This window comes from Hippopotamus amphibius, chromosome 4 (assembly GCF_030028045.1).
Source record: "Hippopotamus amphibius kiboko isolate mHipAmp2 chromosome 4, mHipAmp2.hap2, whole genome shotgun sequence".
NCBI classification, from domain to species: domain Eukaryota; kingdom Metazoa; phylum Chordata; class Mammalia; order Artiodactyla; family Hippopotamidae; genus Hippopotamus; species Hippopotamus amphibius.
The window spans coordinates 7,238,136-7,257,803 of NC_080189.1; the positions used below are offsets into that span (position 1 = coordinate 7,238,136).

At 43.0% G+C, this 19,668-nt stretch overlaps 1 protein-coding gene across 1 annotated transcript; it reads left to right on the plus strand.

Moving 5' to 3' along the window:
- Positions 1 to 2,979: 2,979 nt before the first annotated feature.
- LOC130852643 (zinc finger protein 425-like) lies at positions 2,980 to 15,551 on the plus strand. Its single transcript, XM_057733812.1, is given in 7 exon segments — positions 2,980 to 3,654; positions 6,461 to 6,588; positions 11,147 to 11,302; positions 13,537 to 14,527; positions 14,530 to 15,005; positions 15,007 to 15,126; positions 15,128 to 15,551. Coding segments are annotated over 4 exon segments (1,221 nt in total). The 5' UTR covers positions 2,980 to 3,654; positions 6,461 to 6,588; positions 11,147 to 11,302; positions 13,537 to 14,049; the 3' UTR covers positions 15,275 to 15,551.
- The last annotated feature ends 4,117 nt before the right edge of the window (positions 15,552 to 19,668 follow it).

The window sequence follows — 19,668 nt, forward strand, 5'->3', positions numbered from 1 at the left end:
GAAGGGCGAGGGACCTGGACTGCCAAAGCTCATCCGAACCAGCTGCTTTGGGTCTTCCTACGGAGACAACTGAGTCCTGTCTGAGATCTCCAGCCCTGCTCTAGTCACTCCAGGGCTGACTGGTCTACGCACGGCGGAAGCTTGAGGAATTCGACGAGGGACATCTGAGAGTCAGGGTTATGATAACACCCTGCCTTGTAGGGCTTGGTTGCACCACTGGCCTTGATGTTTTCTATAGGCTAAACACAAAAGGTCATGTTGGCCATAATCTACCCAAAGGTAATGGAATCCTGGAGAACTATTTGGGGATTGGTTTTCTTACCTAGGGGGATTCAAAACACTTGTGGGAATAGTGCTACTCCTCCTTGGGACCTGTCTCCTTTTACCTTGCCTCCTGCCCTTATTTATGAGGGTAGCTTCCAGCCTAACTGGGGCCACCGCTAGGAGGGCCACCACACGTCTCCTAGTCCTAAGAGGTTATCATCCCCCAGGCTTAGAAGATCAAGAAGTTGATGCCTTATAAGATTTAAGGGGCATCAAGAGGGGGGATTGAAGAGGAAAGTTAGAAACTTACACTCAGCTAAAAACAACTCCATGCTTGTTTTGCTTTTGTGAAATATGCTTGCTGTGCCAAGGAAAACAGGATGACCTAACAAATCAATGTAACTTTAAGATGTTTTGCTAAAAAATGGAATGTACTGCACCTGCTCTTGTAAGTTTCTGTTTAGAAACTTCCATGCTCTGTAAACATGTGCACTATAAAAGTAAAGCTCACCCTGAGTTCGGGGCCCAGAACTTTGGAGCGTTAGCTTGTCTGGTGCCACCAGTTTAATAAATCTGAATTCTCCAACCCTCCAAGTGTGGTGCTTGGTTTCTCCATGGACCAATTTCTGCAACAGTGTCCGTTTCAGGTGTATAACAAAGTGATTCAGTTATACATATACAGATATTCATTCTTTTTCAAATTCTTTTCCCATATAAATTACTACATAACATTGAGTAGAATTCCCTGTGCTACTTGTTGGTTACCTATTTTATATATATAGTAGTGTGTGTAGTTAATCCCAAACTCCAAATTTATTCCCCCCTATGTTTCCTCTTTGGTAACCATAAGTTTGTTTTCAAAACCTGTGAGTCTGTCTCTGTTTTGTAAATAAGTTCATTTAAATCATTTTTAAATTAGATTCTCCCACTCGTAATATATGAGTGATACCATATGATATTTGTCTTTCTCTGTCTGACTTCACTTAGTATGGCAATCTCTAGGTCCACCTATGTTGCTGCAAATGGCATTATTTTGTTCTTTTTTATGGCTGAGTAATATTCTATTTTAAACCACATTTTTGTTATCCATTCCTCTGTCAATGAACATTTAGGTTGCTTCTCAATTATTATAGCAACTCTTCAGATATGGAAACTAAGGCTCCAAGCATTCAAATGATTTGCTTCGTGTCACAAAGATGGTAGGTGGTAGAGCCAATATCCAAAGCCAGGTTTTTCTCACTTTAAATTCAAGCTGTTTCCACCATAGCTGGCTTTCTTGTGGGATAGGACTTCCTAAAGTCAGTCAGAAAGAACTCTGGGGAAAATGGAGATGTTCGAAGTTGGTTTGGGGTGGGCTAAAACTTGTGCAGGATTCTTGTGAGGCCATGTAGGGAAGCACCTTCCTGCTCATGGAGAACAGAAGGGCTGAGCTGGTGTGGGTGATTTAGGAAGCTAAGCAGAATTTTACAAAAATAGCCATATTCATGCCTATTCGTGATTTCTTTCCTTCTGTGTAACAGACATCCAGAGACTGGGCCACCATGTAAACACCAAGTGTGTAATAGGTGGTGTGTCCTTCACGTACTCACCTTTCTGGTCTCTTGGGAATAACACATAAATGTTCCAGTAAAAGACATCATAAGCCCAGAAATTTAATTAGGCTGAAAACCGTAATCACTTAAGACCCAGCAGCAGCTTTAGGAGAAACAGTCACTGGCCACCACAACAACAGTGACACGCTTCTTGGCAGCAGCAGAGGGACAACACTGGAGACACTACAAGAGCCACTAAGGAAGTTTGTGATCCCTCCGGACGTGCATAAAGGGGAAGGGGCTCCAGTGGCTTTGAAGGCTCAGGAACTACTTGTTAAGGGTGTAAAGCAAATGTCACTGAGATAGAGCAAAGGCTGTCCAAGTAGTACAAATAGGTATTAGAATAATAAGAACTACTTCAGATCCATATCCAACAACATAAAATGGATAGTTTTACATAGCTGAAGGGTTTATCAAAGAAAATAAATTTGTATTTATTAGGCACTGTATATACAGAGAAATTCTAAATACTGAAGTATCAGATTACAGCAAAGACAAAAATAAGTGAATTTGAAAATATACATTTAAAAAATCTGATAAGTCAAACTACTGAATGAGAGATATGCAAAACGTGGTTGGATCATGTGATGTGAATGTGATGTGATATGAAATTTATATAAATATGTATGATAATTTTTGAGGATCAAATAGGGAAAGAAGCCTTACAAAGGAGGAAAAGTAAATTAATGCATAGAAAAGCCTATGGCCTCACGGAACTAAATACCCACACATACAAATGAATAGAAGTAAAACATGGGACCTTTCTTCATTATTTCTTATAACTGCATATAAATCTACAATTATCAATACATTTCTCAATTTAACAAAGTCGACAGCTTCAATAGTAATTAAAGAAATGTAAATTAGAACAAACTGAAAATAAGACTTGTTGACGTGAAGAGACATTTCACCCAAGAGGGCCTGTGGGTGAGAATTAAGCACGTGATAAGGTGCTGAGGGCGGGGGGAGGGGGGAGGGGGGCGGCATCCACCCTCTCGCACTGCGCGGGCGGCTCCTGCGGTAGGCGTTCGCTCCTCCCGGCAGCAGGGGGTGCTGTTGAGAGTGAAGAGGCCGCGAGTCCCAGCGTGCACCGCGCCCCAGCTGGGCCGGCTGGTCTGGGCGGAGCGCGAGGCCGCCGCGGGGGAGGGGTCGCGGGGCCGCCTGGACGGCCGGGTGGCGGGGGCCGCGGCCGGGGGGACCGCGAGGGGCCATGGCCGAGCCGGCTCTGGTAAGAGGGGCTGTGGAGGATGCAGGCCCTGCCGAGTCTCCGGGTGCTGTCGCGATCTGGAGTGGGCTCCCAGTTCAGGGAGTGAGGCGGTGGGAGCCCCGGCCGGGGATGGTTCCGTGAGCAGGACTGAGCTCCGAGCCCGGACCGGAGAAGGCGCTGTCTGGGTGCGCGAGTTGTTTTGCACTTGATCTGGGAGAAATGCGCCCCGGTGGAGAAACCCAGGGTCTCGCCCGTGGTGTGCTCAGGCCCCCGCCGTTCCCTCCCTGTGTCGGGCCTCTCTGAACCTCCTAGTTGCTCTTGGGCTCACGTTCTGAGCTCTGCTGGAAAATGTAGCCTCAGAGAAGCGCATCTTCATCAGCACATGAGGAAAAGTTAGAAGGAAGACTGGAGACTGCCTCCTTTAGGAAAGAACGGAAAACTTAACCAGTTTGGGTCGTTATCCTAATTCACATTTACCACGAAAACTCTAGTGTTTTAATGGAAAGTTTGAACACTGGTTGTAGAGTTTGAAAGGCATATCCGGAGCCTAATCCAGGAAACTCTACGTTGAATTCAGTATAACCTGTCTAGGTATGCAAGTTCTCCTTGTATCTCCACTGAGATTTTCTGTCTAATAATCTCACTAATGTAATGCGTTTTCTTCCCTTCTGCTTCTTACCCCCTCTCCCCCAGCATTCCTTGGCAGGTACCAGTTCTGTTCCGATTTCTTCAAGCCGCCTGCTTCTCACCCCCTCTCCCCCAGCATTCCTTAGCAGGTACCAATTCTGTTCCGATTTCTTCAAGCCGCCTCTCTTCAACTTCCAGGAATATCCTTCTCTGTTCTGTGAAAGCTGGTGGTTTGTAGTAGTTCTTCGTTGGCTATGAGTTTGAGTCCACAGCGAAAGCTCAAGTGATGTCAGCTTCTTGGCTGTTGTATTATTGGGGGTAGGCAAGGAAAAATCAGCATTTTCTGGTTGATTTTCTTTTACACTGGAGCAGTTCAGTGCTAATTGTGAGACTCTTACAGAGAAGTCTTTTGTATGTGGAAAACACGTGGGTGAGTTGTAAATAGTAGAGGAATTTTTTTTGAAAGCCCCACCTTAAAAACAACACCAAGTTTAAACTTGTTTGTTGTACTTGCTGATACTTCAGGCTTGGGGGCCTGTAATAGTTTTGATGATGGAATTTTATCCCTGCAACTTTTCAGAAAGTGTCAAATGGCCCTGGTTGTGGAGTTTCCTAGATTCCTTTATTGGGAGAGTTTACTTTGTAGCATTTGGGACCAACATTTTTCGTATACTTGGGAAGAGCCCTAGCTGTCTTGTGAGTTGCCCAGCACTTGCCCTGGTTGGCGCTCATCTACGTTTGTAGCACAGATTTGAAGGGAGTGAAATGGAGTCTTCAAAAATTAAATTATGTATCTTCTCTTCCTTCCCTATTGTCACAGTGCATCTGTCCTTCGAACCTCCCGGAAGAGCAGTCCTGGTTAGTGATTCCATCCCAGAAGTTGTAGATTAAAGGTCCATGTGAATGAATTATGGCTTGCAGCTGTGTGTTTTGGATTTTTTGTTTGTTTTTAACCATTCCTTATTAAAATTGTGAATTTTAATTGCCAAAATGTAAAAATTAGGAGAGTTCACATAAAACTGTCACATCCAAATGTAAAGTGTTAAGCTATAAGATGACGTTGGAGAAAACCTTTGGGACCTAGGGCTTGAGTTTGTAGATGTGGCACCAAAAGCACAATCTATAAAAGAAAAAAAAAGTTGGATGTCATCAAAATTAAAAACTTTTGCTCTGGGAAAGATTCTGTTAAGAGGGTGGAAAGGCAAGCTACAGATGGGGGATGGCATATTTGCAAACCACATATCTGACAAAGGACTTATATCTAGAGTATATAAAGAACTCAAAATTCAAAAACAACAGCAGCAACAACAACAACAAAATCCAATTAGAAAATGGGCAGAAGACATGAAGAGACAGTTCACCAAAGAGGATATGTGGATGAGAAATAAGCACAGGAAAAGATGCTGATTATCATTCACTAGAGAAGTGCAAACAAATCACAATGAGATCACTGTACAACTATTAGAATAGTGAAAATAAAAAATAGCAACATTGGGGCTTCTCTGGCAGTCTAGTGGTTAAGTCTCTGCACTTGCAATGAAAGGGGCGCAGGTTCGATCTCTGGTCAGGGAATTAAAACCCCACCTGTTGCACAGCAGGGACAAAAAATAAAATAAAAAGTAGCAACATTACCAAATGCTGGTGAGGGTGCTGAGGAGTGATCTCTCATACATTGCTGGTAGGAATGTAAAAGGGTTCAGCCACTCTGGAAAATAGTTTTTTAAAAAACAACCTATACTTCCCAGCAGTTGTAGACCTCGGCGTATATCCCAGAAAAACAAAAATGTATCCCCATCAAAACACTTGTATGTGATTGTTCATAGTCATTTTTTTGGTAATAGCCAAAAATTAAAAACAACTACATTATCCCTCAGTAGGTAAGTGGTTAACCAAACTGTGGTATATCCATACCATTGAATATTGCTCATCAATAGAAAGAAGTGAAATATTGATAAACAGTAAACACAACTTGCATGGCTTTCAAGAGCATTATGATGGCTGAAAAAAGTCAATTTCAAAAAGTTGCATACTGTGACTTTTTTTTTTTTTTGGCCATACTCTGTGGCATGCAAGATCCCTGTCCCCCCACCAGGAATTGAACCCAAGCCCCGGGTAGTGGAAGCACAGGAGTCCTAACTACTGGACCGCCAGGGAATTCCCTGACTTCATTTTTGTAACAGTCTTGAAATGACAATTATAGAGGTGAATAATAGATGAGTGGGTGTGATTATGAAGCGGTAGCCCAGAGGAGATCTCGGGTGACAGAGTGGTTTTGTTCATGATTGCACGGTGGTTACGTGAGTCAGCACATGTGATGAAATCACTTAGAATTATACACACACTACCAATGTCAGTTTCATGGTTTTGACAGTGTGCTATAATAATGTACCATGTGACCATTGGGGTAAACTGTGTGAAGGATACGGGGAACCCTTCTGTACTACATTTGAATCTATAATTGTTTTAAATTTAAAAAGTTACTTTAAAAATTGACATATCCAGCAACACTGGCCCAGTCTTACACTGCAGTAATTGGTTGCTGCTTTGTAAAGGATCCTCCTTTAAATGGTACATGTGCTCAAAGGCCTGCTATTCATTCATTCACTTTACTTAGTTCCAGTAGTCCTCTGTGACCTCTTTATTTTGTTCATGGCACCATCCAGAGATAACTGTTTTAATACTGTTTCTTCCTGTCACTTAAAGACATGGATGTTGAAAAACACAGTAGCCTGAAGGTGAAAATATATGTATGTACCATTTGTGATTTCAGTTAACCATGGCATTTGATGATGTGGCCTTATACTTTTTCGGAGCAAGAGTGAGCAGTCCTGGAGAAGTGGCAGAAGGAAATGTATCAGCAAGAAATGAAGGCCAATTATGAGACCCTTGATTCCCTGGGTAAGATGGGTTTCTAAGGTATCGCTTTTTGGGACCCAACCTAACATTAATAGGCTTTCTTCCCTTTATTGGCTATTGACTGGTTGAATATGATACTGTGCCCAATTCACGTTCAAAACATCTCTTTAACTTCCTATAATAGCCTGGGAATATTGCCCCTTTTTATCCAGTGATGTCAGTGCCTCCCAGCCTTTTAACACTCTTAATTCTCTGTCTCCCACTCCAGCCCTCCCCCATTTCTCCCACAGTTAGAATTACCAAATAATCTAATTGCCCCTCTCTTTTTTAAGTGTGTTGTTTTATTTCTTTTTTAAAAATTAGTTTATTTACTTATTGACTACCTTAGGTCTTCGTTGCTGTGCATGGGTTTTCTCTAGTTGCAGTGAGCAGTGGCTACTCTTCATTGCAGTGCAGGGGCTTCTCATTGCGGTGGCTATTCTTGTTGCAGAGCACGGACGGGCTCTAGGTGGGCAGGCTTCAGTAGTTGTGGCACACGGGCTCAGTAGTTGTGGCTCTCGGGCTGTAGAGCATAGGCTCAGTAGTTGTGGCTCATGGGCTGAGTGGCATGTGGGATCTTCCTGGAGCAGGGATCAAACCCATGTCCCCTGCATTGGCAGGCAGATTCTTAACCACTGCACCACCAGGGAAGTCCTGAGTGTGCTGCTTTCTTTCTTTAACTGATACTAGTGCCTGGTTATGTTGCCTGAATAAGATGCATCCTTATAAGAACTATGGCTCTCATAAAGGGGGCATAGTTATTATATTAGAATAAGCTGAGGACTCAACACATTGCACAGCGTGGATACAACAGGGGAGAGTTTCCCTGGTAAAGGGAGAGAGAAGAGAGCAGGGAGATGGGGTACTTAGATATCTCCAGGGAAGTACACTGGAAGTGGCTTGGAAGAGAAATTTGGGGAGATTGTACCTCGCTGCTTACCCATCTTGTTCTAACTCCGTCTGTATCATTAAGAATATTTCTCCTCTTACCAATTTAATAGGTGATCTCAGTATCCCTGAAGGATTCTTTCTCTCTTTGGGGGTTTATAATTTATTCTATCTGACATATGAATGACAAGAGGGAGTCAACCATGTGAAATCAGGGGGAAGAAAATTCTAAGCAGAGAAAGAACTAGTGCAGAGGCCCACAGGTTGGAGTGAATGAGCTCAGTACATTGTGGGAACCACAGTGAGGCTACTGTAGCACTTGCACACAGGGTTAGCACAAGAGTGATGGGAGAAGAGGACAGGAAGGTCAGCAATGCTGAATTGTGACGGGCCTCTAGGCTGAGGTGCAGGGTTGGATTTTATTCTAAAGACAAAGGGAAGATGATAGGGGGGTTGCTTCCTCCCTCCCTCCCTTCCTTCCTTCCTTTCGCCATGCCCCACAGCTTGTGGGATCTTATTTCCCCAACAAGGAATTGAACCTGCACCCTCGGCAGTGAAAGCACAGAGTCCTAACCACTGGACAACCAGAGAATTCCCATAGGGGGATTTAAATAGAGGAGTAATATGTCTTTTTTTTTTTTTTTTTAATGATTACTTGGGTTGCTATGTGGAAAATGAATTGTGTGCATAGAAATAAAGGAGAGACCAAGCAGGAGCTTTGGCAGCACTGGTGAGTCTTTATGGCAGCTGAGGCAGGTGGGCAGTAATAAAGCTAGAGAGCAGAAGGCAGTCTCCAGGTATGTTTTGGATGTAGCATCCCAGATTTTGTCAGTGGCTTGCAGTGGAGTCTAAGGGTAAAAGAAGAACCAACTTCTAGATTTCTGACTTGAGTATCTTTTTTTTTTTTTTAAAGCTCTTTATTGGAATATAATTGCTTTACACTCTTGTACCAGTTTTTGAGGTACACCAAAGTGAATCACCTGCATTTATACATATATCCCCATATCCCCTCCCTCCCGCAACTCCCTCCCACCCTCCCTGTCCTGGCCCTCTAAGGTATCACCCATCATCGAGTTGATCTCCCTTTGTTATACAGTAATTTCCCACTATCTATTTTACATTTGCTAGTCTAAGTATGTCTATGCTACTCTCTCACTTCGTCCCAGCTTCCCCTTCACCATCCCCCCTCCAACCCTGTGTCCTCCAGTCCATTCTCTGCATCTGCATCCTTATTCTTGTCCTGTCAGTGGGCCCATCAGTACCATTTTTTTAGATTCTGTATATATGAGTTAACATATGGTATTTGTTTTTCTCTTTCTGGCTTACTTCACTCTGTATTACAGTTTCTAGGTCTATCCACCTCATTACATATAGCTCCATTTCATTCCTTTTTATGGCTGAGTAATATTCCATTGTATATATGTGCCACATCTTCTTTATCCATTCATCTGTTGATGGGCATTTAGGTTGCTTCCATGTCCTGGCTATTGTAAATAGTGCTGCAATGAACATTATGGTACATGTTTTTTTTTTTTTTTCTTTAAGAACTTTTATTGACATACAATTGACATACAATAAACTGCATATATCCAAAGTGTACAATTTGATATTTTTTTCCTTATTAGTAAGGTACGTGTTTCTTTTTGGATTATGGTTTTCTCTGGGTATATGCGCAGTAGTGGGATTACTGGATCATATGGTAGTTCTATTTTTAGTTTTTTAAGGAAGCTCCAAACTGTTTTCCATAGTGGCTGTACCAACTTACATTCCCACCAACAGTGCAGGAGAGTTCACTTTTTTCCACACCCTCTCCAACACTTATTGTTTCTAGATTTTTTGATGATGGCCATTCTGACCAGTGTGAGGTGATACCTCATTGTGGCTTTGACTTGCATTTCTCCAATGATTAGTGACATTGAGCATCTTTTCATGTTTTTGTTGGCCATCTGCATGTCTTCTTTGAAGAAATGTCTATTTAGGTCTTCCACCCATTTGTGGATTGGGTTATTTGCTTTTTTGGTATTAAGCTGCGTAGGCTGCTTATATATTTTGGAGATTATTCCTTTGTCCGTTGCTTCATTGGCAAGTATTTTCTCCCATTCTGAGGGTTGTCTTCTTGTCTTGTTTATGGTTTCTTTCTCTGTGCAAAAGCTTTTAAGTTTCATGAGGTCCCATTTGTTTATTCTTGATTTTATTTCCATGATTCTAGGAGGTGGGTCAAAAAGGATCTTGCTTTGATGTATGTCATAGAGTGTTCTGGCCTTACGTTTAGGTCTTTAATCCATTTTGTGTTTATTTTTGTGTATGGTGTTAGGAAGTGTTCTAATTTCATTCCTTTACATGTTGCTGTCCAATGTTCCCTGCACCACTTATTGAAGAGGCTGTCTTTTTTCCACTGTATATTCTTGCCCCCTTTGTCAAAAATGAGGTGCCCATATGTGCGTGGGTTTACCTCTGGGTTCTCTATTCTGTTCCACTGATCTTCCTATTTTTGTGCCGGTACCATATTATCTTGATCACTGTAGCCTTGTAATATAGTTTGACTGACTTGAGTATCTTGATGGCAGTGGTTTTATTCACTGACATGAGGAAGGCTTGGGAGAGAGCAGGTTTTGGCCACATTAAGTTTGAGATGCTTATTAAACATTTATATGGACATATACATTAGATAATTGAGTGTGTAGGACTGGAATTCCAAGTGAAGATCAGGACTTGATTCACACATTTGGGGTCACTATATAGATGACATTTAAACCACAGGGCTAGGTGGGATCATCTGGGGAGAACATGTCAATAGGACAGGACATCCCCAGTAGTTAGGGATGAAGCTAAGGAGACTGAGGCCAGTAGGGTGGGAGAAGCTGGAACCCTGTGCTGATCCAGTGCTGAGTTTTGAGTTACCAGAATTAGTGTCCTTGGGCTTGGAGAATCCAATCCGATTTTCCCAAATGTTAAAAACCAAACACTATTGTTTGCAAATGATTTTCTTTATAGGATGTCCAGATCCTAACTCCAGAGATTAGGAATTAGCAGGTCCGGGCTCAGGCCCAGGAATCTACATTTTTAAAAGTGCTTCAGGTGCTGCTAATGCTGGTGGTACACAGTTCACTTCGAGAAACACTGATCCACGGGCTGAGCCACAGGTGACACCACTGCAGGGTATCTGATGCATCTCCTAAAATCCTTCCACTGCTTTGTAATGAGCCCTCTTCCCTTCAGGCTGATGTCATTAGACACATTACTCTCCACCTCTTCATAATCACTGTCATTTAACAGCCTCCTGGTTCTTTCACTGCATTGATCAAGAAAGAATGTGGGCACCTCAGTAATTAGTTCCTTAGATGTGCAGTCTAATCAGAAAAGTTTAGTCATCTGGGTTCCTTCCTTGAGCCCCACCCCCACCCCCAGCTGCTTTTTATTCTGCTCACATTGTTATCATAATGACCCCTTTTGAATACTTTCTGCCTGGGTCCTTATCATCCCTAACCTGTTTCCTTTAATTTTATGTAATATACAGGGAACATTTAACAGTTATTCATATAATTTCAAGGGTTTCCATTTTTTTAACCTAACTTTGGTCTCATGTCTCCAGGAATCAAAGTCAGTGATGAAAATTGTTTTTAGTCAAGTACTCAGGAAACCCAAACTGAGTCGCTGTGGACTCTCTTTGCAGGCTGTATTTCTTCAAAACCAGATTTGATCACTTGGATGGAATGAGGAAGAATGCTGTTAATCAGAGGCCAAGGACACTTAGAGAAAACACAAGTGACACTCAGCCTTTCTACTGATCAGCAGTCAGACTTGAATGCTGGCAAGTTGCCATGTGTTGGTGAGTAGATGAATTTGAGGGCCTGACTCATTTATTCTCCTGGCCTTGTTTGCTGATCTTTCTGCAGAGTCAGCAGGATGTAGTGAATAAGAAATATTATTTTGATAATGTTCTTTTTTTTCACTCAAGTGCATAGCAAACATAAGAATATCTTACTTTTATAAAGAAGGAGGTTGTGTATATTTCATTAAAAAAAAAACAAAACCCACAAAATAAGAACTGGCTTTAAGAGAACAGTAAGGATCTGATTATCCAGTCCTGAGGAAAAACCACCTTCCCCATCACATCACTGTGTCCATTTGAATACAGAGAAGTGAGAAGCCTTCCGATTTTGTACAATATATTTTTTTATTTTACAGATTTTTAGAACTTGGGATTTTTTAAATTCCTTTTGAAGGATTACTTTTTTAATTCCTTGTATCATAAGGAAAACATTTTAAATATATTAACACTTTAAGTATTTAAGAGAACGTGTCATTTTTTAGAGTATGTTAATGCTTTACTAAATGGAGATCTGCTAAGTCCCTGGGTATCAAGAACTCGCCTGAAAAAGAGGGAATTTAAACCCAGGCAGTGTGTGGCTAGCTCCATCAGAGGATAAAAGAATCCCAAGGGCTTCATTTTACTGCTACAGTCTGTTAATTCATTCATCTAATCAGTATTGTCCTTACCATGTTCATAGGACTATGTTACATATTACTTAGGCCAGGGGTTGGGAGGGATACATATACATACACACATTCCCCTCTAAGAGTTTATTGTCTTACTGACCTACTGCCATGGTAGTTAGGTTAGTCAGTTATATTGAACTATTGGATTAGTCAACTATAAAATAAGACTGTATATAACTTCTAAATAATAAGTGGCAGTGGTAATAAGCACTGTAGGGATTTAGAGGAGAGAGCAGAGGGGAGACAGCAACATCCCAGGAGGACTTCTAAAGGAATTGGGATGTAAACAGCATAAAATGGGCAGATTTGGTTAAACAAAGAAGATTCAACAGGGGGTCATACATGGGCTGAGGCTCAGAGGTGGGAACAAGCCTGTTATATTTAGAAGATGGAAGATGCTGAGTATAGCTAAATGTTATTTATGGGACACAGTGGAAGATGGGGGTGGGGGGCGTAGTGGTAGTGGCACATAATTGGTATCAGAGGCCAAAAATGCCATGGTGAGAGTTTAATTTCATCTGTTAGAAAGGGCCTGGAAAGGTTTTTGAGTACCAAAGAATGAACTACGTTGGTGGCTGTCCCTAAAAACAAATGTTCCCTTTGTACCAGGTGGTACTCACCCAGTAACACAACTACTCCCCTGCCTGGGATAAACAGTAAGTGACAAGAAATAGGATTCAAGGAGACAGGATCATGCTTTTCTTATCATCCAGGCAAAAGCTGTGGGTGCTAACTTAGTAAAGACGTCATCTTGTTGGAAACATAATCTGTGTTGTTGTTGAGGTGGCCTCAGAGCAGTATCATTCTTGCTCTAGGGCAGGCCTGATAGGTGAGGTTTCCTCCCACGTTAAAAGGTTTAAAAAAGGAGGGCCCTGTGACCCAACAGGATGAGGGAGAAAAAGGTTCTGGAATACAGTAGCTCAGGTGAGTGTCAGGAATTGTCCTCTCTAGGTGTAGTGGGTGAGAATAAGGTACCAACTCAGCTCCCTCTGTTCCCTGTCATCATGGCTTTTACTTTGGGAACAGCAGTGACTTTCTTATAATTTGGAGTTCCTTGGGAAAGGGAATTACTTCCACAGTGTTCTTTGTGAATTCAGTAAATTGCCATTTCACATTCCTATGAAAGATACTTCCTATTATCATTTCTTCAGAGAACTTTTCCTGAAATTTGTGGTGGAAGGGTGCAAGAATATGACCCAAAGCCTTCCTACTTAAATACTGTGCTATTTATTTCACAGATTTAAGGAAATATTATAATGAAATGGTCAGATTCTCAGAGTAACTCATTTTTATTTTCTTCCAACTTCTGCTTAGCCTCTGAGGGTCCTGATAGGCTCAAAAAATGTATTTGCCTGCCATTTTTTTCATGCTAAGCCATTTCTTAACACATGATGAAAGGATTTGTACATCGAAGTTAACCTTCAATATAATTCACCTGTGGCAGGCAGATTCACAATACCATGGGACAATGGGAGTCCCTTTCCCACATTGTTAGTGATGTGAAGATGGTCCTTGACCCCAGAGACACATCACTGATGAGGGGGGGTGTTTTTGTCTCTCCAGGTGACCAGGGAACTCTCCGGGCAAAAGAGAAGGAATGCCATTTAAATGGTCTCCAAGAGCAGGGTTCGTATGCTCTCTTATCCAAGGAGAAAAGAAAGATTTTATCAGATCAAAGGGCCGCCTTACAAGTCTGCAAGAAACAGAGATTCTAAATAAAAATCTCGACATCATAACATCTGATCAGGACAAGAATGATCCACAGCATAAACCGACGGGAACCCCAGGTCACCTGGAGATTCCACCAGGGCCGAGACTTTATCCCTGCTTTGTCTGTAGGAAGGTCTTCCAGATAAAGAGAGACCTGGTGAAGCGCAAAAGGAACCGCTCTGAGACCCAGTGCTGTCAATATCCGAAGCACAAAGACAAGTCCAGGGGGAAGGCCCAGCTCAGGTGGCCCCGGCCGGTCCCGTGTAATAAGCAGCCTTTCCGGTGCGGCGGGTGAGAGCAGAGCGGCCGGCTCGGGTGCAGCCCGGTGCGGCAGGGCCTTCCCGTCCGAAGCCACGCTGAACAAGCATGTGTGTGCGCACAGAGGAGAGAGGCCGCTTTCCAGCGAGGAGCGCGGCCGGGGGTTCACCCATCAGGGCGAGCTGGCCGAGCACCTGCGGGTGCACAGCGGGAGGACACCCTTCCAGGGTCCGCAGGGCAGCAGAGGCCCCTCCCCGGAGGCGACCGCGAGAGCCCCCCCGGCGGGCGCCCCGCGGGGAGAAGCCGTTCTCCTGTGCCGGCTGTGACCGGAAGTTCACCCCCAGGCGCAAGCTCACCGAACTCGTCCGGGTTCACAAGCGGGAGAAGCCCTTCCGGTGTCCCGAGTGTCAGCGAAACTTCTGCCTCGAGAGCAGCCTGCGGGCCCCTCTCTGTCAGCACAGCGGGCGGAAGCCCTTCCGGTGCCCCGAGAGCGGTCGGGGCTTCTGCTGGAGGAACCCCGTGAAGGCGCCGCATTGTCTACACAGCCAGGAGGAACCCTTCTCCTGCGGGCAGTGCGGCCGGGGGTTCGCCACGGCCGCGTCCACGCCAGGCGGATGGCGTTCCCCTGCGAGCGGTGCGGGAGGGCCTTCCCGCGGCGCTCGGGACTCACGCGGCACGTCCAGGTCCACAGCGAGGAGAAGCCCTTCTCCTGCGCCCAGTGCGGCCGGGGCTTCCGCCGCCATGCACACCTCGCCGAGCACCGGCGACTCCACGGCGGGGCAGAGCCCGTCCGGTGCCCCGAGCGCAGCCGGAGCTTCTCCCGGAAGGCCTCCCTGAAGCTGCACCGGCGGCGGCACGCGGGCTTGCGGTCATTCGCGGGCGGGGAGCGCCGCAAGGCCTACGCTCGGCCATTCCAACTCGCCGAGCATGCGCGGGTCCCCAGCGGGGAGCAGCCCTTCTGGTGCCCCAAGTGCGGCAGGGGCTTCCGGCTGGAAGGGAACCTGAAGGGCCACCTGCTCCAGCACAGCGGCCCGAAGCCCTTCCTCTGTGCGACGTGCAGCCGCAGGCTTCGCTCAGCGGTCCCAACTCACAGAGCACCTGTGCGTCCACAGCGGTGAGAGGCCCTTCCGGTGCCTGGAGTGCGGCAAGCGCATTCTCCAGAAGCGAAGTCTGAAGGCCTATCTGCGCCGCGCGTCACCGCGGGGAGAGGCCTTTTTCTTGCGCCGAGTGTGGGCGGGGCTTCACATACCTGGGGGCGCTCACCACCCACACGGGCGTGCACGCCAGGGGACAGCCCTTCAGCCTGGAGGTCCCTCCACTCAGGAAGCAGTGACCGCTCTGCCGTGGGGCCAGCGGCTCTGTCGGCTCTGGTTGAGACAGGACAGAGAATTCATCCCGCACACTTAAGACGCAGTGGCCGGCATGGAGCAGGCGACCGTGAGGGCTCCTTGACGAAGGTTCTAGATAACTCAGGCATAGAGTCTAGAGACTGGAGGAAGGCAGGCTTTTTTGGAAAGGCATTCTAGTCATCCTGATATGAGATTCAGGTTAGAAGTCCTCCTTTAGACTTTCTTCGGTCTTTTTTGTAATAAAGCTTCTTGTGATAAAAATTCCTTACATTATGGGTGTTTTAGTCTGCTTGGGCTGCCATAGGAAAATGCCACAGAGTGAGTGGTTTAACCCAGAGAAATTTATTTTCTTACAGTTCCAGAAGACCAGGATCAAGGTGCCAGCAGGGTTGGTATTTTGTGGGGCCTCTCTTCCTGGTTTGCAGATGTCACCTTCTCCATGTCCTCATGTGGCTGTTCTCTGTGTGGGGGTGGGGATGGGCGGATCTCTAGTATTTCTTACTCTTATAAGGATACCAGTCCTATGGGATTAGTACCGCAATCCTATGATCTCATTTAACCTTAAGGAATTAATTTTGGAGAACGTGGTCATATAGTCCTGGACCTGAATGAAGTGAATGAGGAGGAAGAGACTAGGAGTGATGTGTTGATGGAGCCTCCCTGAATGGAAAGAAATACCAAGAATGGGGAAGAAGTGCACCCCACCAAATCTAACAGCTGGCTGTACTTGTCCATTCACCTGTTTGGCTCTCCTGAGTCACACCTTGTGCAGCAATTTCTTCTGTTATCTCTGAGGTGCTGATGCCTTTCAAATGAGTAAATCCATCTCCATATTTCCAACTCCCCCAGTTATTTCTGAATTCCAAAAACACAAAAGGCCAAAATAAGACTCATTATCAGTACCAGCCCTCACGCTACACCTTTTTTTTAACACTTCCCTGTTTTTCTTACCTCAGAATTATAACTAATCCCCCAAACTGAAAATCTTACAATGATTCTAGATATTCCTATACCAATCTACTAAATTCCTCCCAAATAAAAGCGCTTCTCTATCTGTGCTGCCACCAACTAAGCTCACTTTTTTAAAACTTTTTTTCAAGTGTTTTTCTTAACAGATTTCCCTGCCTCTGGCTTTTTCCTATAATGCATTATTACCCTTGTGACAAATCAGTTTTCCTAAAATGTAACTCTAATGTTATTCTCAAAAAAAATTTTTAAGAAGTTTCTAATTTTGTTATAAATGAAAACTCATTTCTCCAAAGAAGACATACAGATGGCCAACAGGCACAGGAAAAGATGCTCAACATTGCTAATTATTAGAGAAATACAAATCAAAACTACAATGAGGTACCACCTCACACCAGTCCAAATGGCCATCATCAAAAAGTCTACAAATAATAAGTGCTGGAGAGGGTGTGGAGAAAAAGAAATCTTCCTACATTGTTGGTGGGAATGTAAATTGGTGCAGCCACTATGGAGAACAATATGGAAGTTTCTTAAAGAACTGAAAATAGTTACCATGTGACCCAGCAATCCCACCCCTGGGCATATATCCAGAGAAAACTCTAATTCAAAAAGATACACGCACCCCAGTGGTCATAGCAGCACTACTTACAACAGCCAAGACGTGGAAGCAACCTGTGTGCATTGACAGACAAATGGACAAAGAAGATGTGGTAGATACACATAGTGGAATATTACTCAGCTGTAAAAAAGACTGAAATAATTCTCTTTGCAGCAACATGGATGGACCTAGAGATTATGATGCTAAGTCAGAGAAAGACAGATATCATATGATACTGCTTATATGTGGAATCTAAACAATGATACAAATGAACTTACTTACAAAACAGATTCACAGACATAGAAAACAAAATTTTGCTTACCAAGGGAGGATATATATATATACCTGAATCACTTTGCTGTACACCTGAAACTAACAACATTGTAAATCAATGTTTCAAAAAAATTTTAATTACAAATAAAATTTAGAAATAAATGCAAACTCTTTAACATGACATAAAAGAATCTCTGAGCTGAACTGGACCTGCCTTTTCAGCTTCATTTTGTTACCTATTCACAATATGAACTTCACTCGTATCAGATGACTTTCATCTTTCCCAAACACATTATATTCTCATGAGAGCCTCCTCTGTCTGGAATGCCTGGCCTCTCATCTTCCGAACTCCTTCATATTCCACCATTCAGTTCCTCGACACCAGGAACATTTTAGGCATGTGCGCATCTCTTCATAGCATCCTCTCAATACCTCTCTCTAATAGCACTCTCCACATTCAACTGAAACCTGCCTGCTTCCCCCACAGACTGAACCCCTGGAGGGCAGGGATTTGATCTTGGTTTTGCGTTTTCTCCATCCAGACCAAGACATTCTCTTGCTTAATGCCCGGATCTGTGATATATCCAGTGACACTGTTGGGGAGAAGCACTGAACCGCTGACAGTACTTGACTGTGGATTTGAGGGTCCCCGGGAACCAGGGAGAGGCCACTGCAAAACAGCTAGACAGGAAGTTAACTGTGCACATATCACACATATGTGGAACTGACTCCCCCCAATCAAAATGATCCTGTAAACTAAAATTCTAAAGCCCATAAAGAGATCCAAGTCTATACACACCAACAGCAAGCAAATCAAATGAATTTACTCTAGGTAAATTTAAAATAAAGAAGTCTGCAAAATATCTTTAAAACAGTATTTTTTTCATGACCTTTTACTCTTTTAATTATAAAATAGTCTTCCTTTATTTTTATTGAAGTATAGTTGATTTACAATATTATATTAATTTCAGGTATACAAATAGTGATTAAATATTTTTTAAAAAACTATTTTTGATTCACTAGAATATAGTGAGTTAAAACATTTTAAAATATTAGGAAATCTTGGAAACTAAAAATATACTAAATATCTCAATAGTTTGAAGAGACTCAATGCAATTTTAGAACTGAACAGCATTGACATTTCTACATTTCAAATATGTGAGGTGAAGTTAGAATGACACAGAGATAAATCATATTATGTGTGTATACATATATATTTTGAAATACATAGTGAAAAGATTAGTTTCATGGTCAACTCAAAAAGCTAGGATAAGGAGTTTTTCAGTGAGCTCTTCCTCTAGAGATTACTAGCCAATCCCGGCTCCGATGCTCCCATAGCGTTTGTGCTTTCCTCTGTTAATAGCAGTTGTCAAATATTATTTTGACATTGTTCCTTTACAAGCCTATGTCCCTCCCGGCAAAACAACAAATAGTCAGTGATGACTTGAGTAGTTTAATTAAATATGTCTTGAAACATTCAAACTATTTAAAGGGTGTAAAGGATGTTCACCTGTTTGTCTTTGGCTAAACTTGAGTCATAACGCATTAGTAATACTGATGGAGCACCTGTGTGACCACCCTTGTTTCTGTCATCTCTTCACCACTCCTCCCGCACCCCGGTTCCCAGCGGTCACCACTATCTCAAATTGGGTGTGTATTCCTGAAGAAATCATTATCATTTTCCCAGATATGTAGTACTGCTAAATAACATGTAGTGTTATTTTATATGTCCCAAAGTCTCTATAAATGGTACCATACTGTGTGTAATCTGCAATATGCTTTTTCACTCAGCATTATGTTAATGCTATTCATCATGGTACCTTTAGCTGCAGTTCACTAATTTTTACTGCTAGTTTTCAGTGTATAGGGAAAAAACTCCACAAGATATCCATCCTCTGGGTGATTGGACAGTTAAATTATTTTACTGTTTTTACTTTTAAAACAATGCTGCTTTAGAGATTCTCGTATATGGCTCTTGTGTAAATATGCAAAAATAGCTCTGAGATAAGAATTGCTGGTTGATACGGTATACACATCTTCATAAACAGATACTTCATTTGCCAGACTAACAATGAGATAGAATATTGTTGTGCGTTTATTGCCTATTCATTTTTTTCCCTTTCTGTGAATTCATAATTTTGCACATTTTCCTCTAGGGTTGTCTATGATTTTTAGCAGTTATTTACATTTATTTATATGCTATTCCATGTTGTGAATATTTCTTACCAATCTGTGACATGGTTTTGGCTACTCTATCACGTCTTTTGATGGAAAAAGTTTTAAATCTTTTTTTAAATTGAATTACAGCTGATTTACAATATTATATTAGTTTCAGGTATACAACATAGTGATTCAATATTTTTATAGATTGTACTCCATTTAAAGTTGTTACAAATTAATGGCTATATTTCATTGTGCAGTATGTTATGTGCTTGTTTATTTTATACATAGTTTGTACCTCTTAATATCATTCTCCTGTCTTGCCCCTCTTCCCTTCCTTCTTCCTGCTGGTAACCACTAGTTTGTTCCCTATATCTGTGA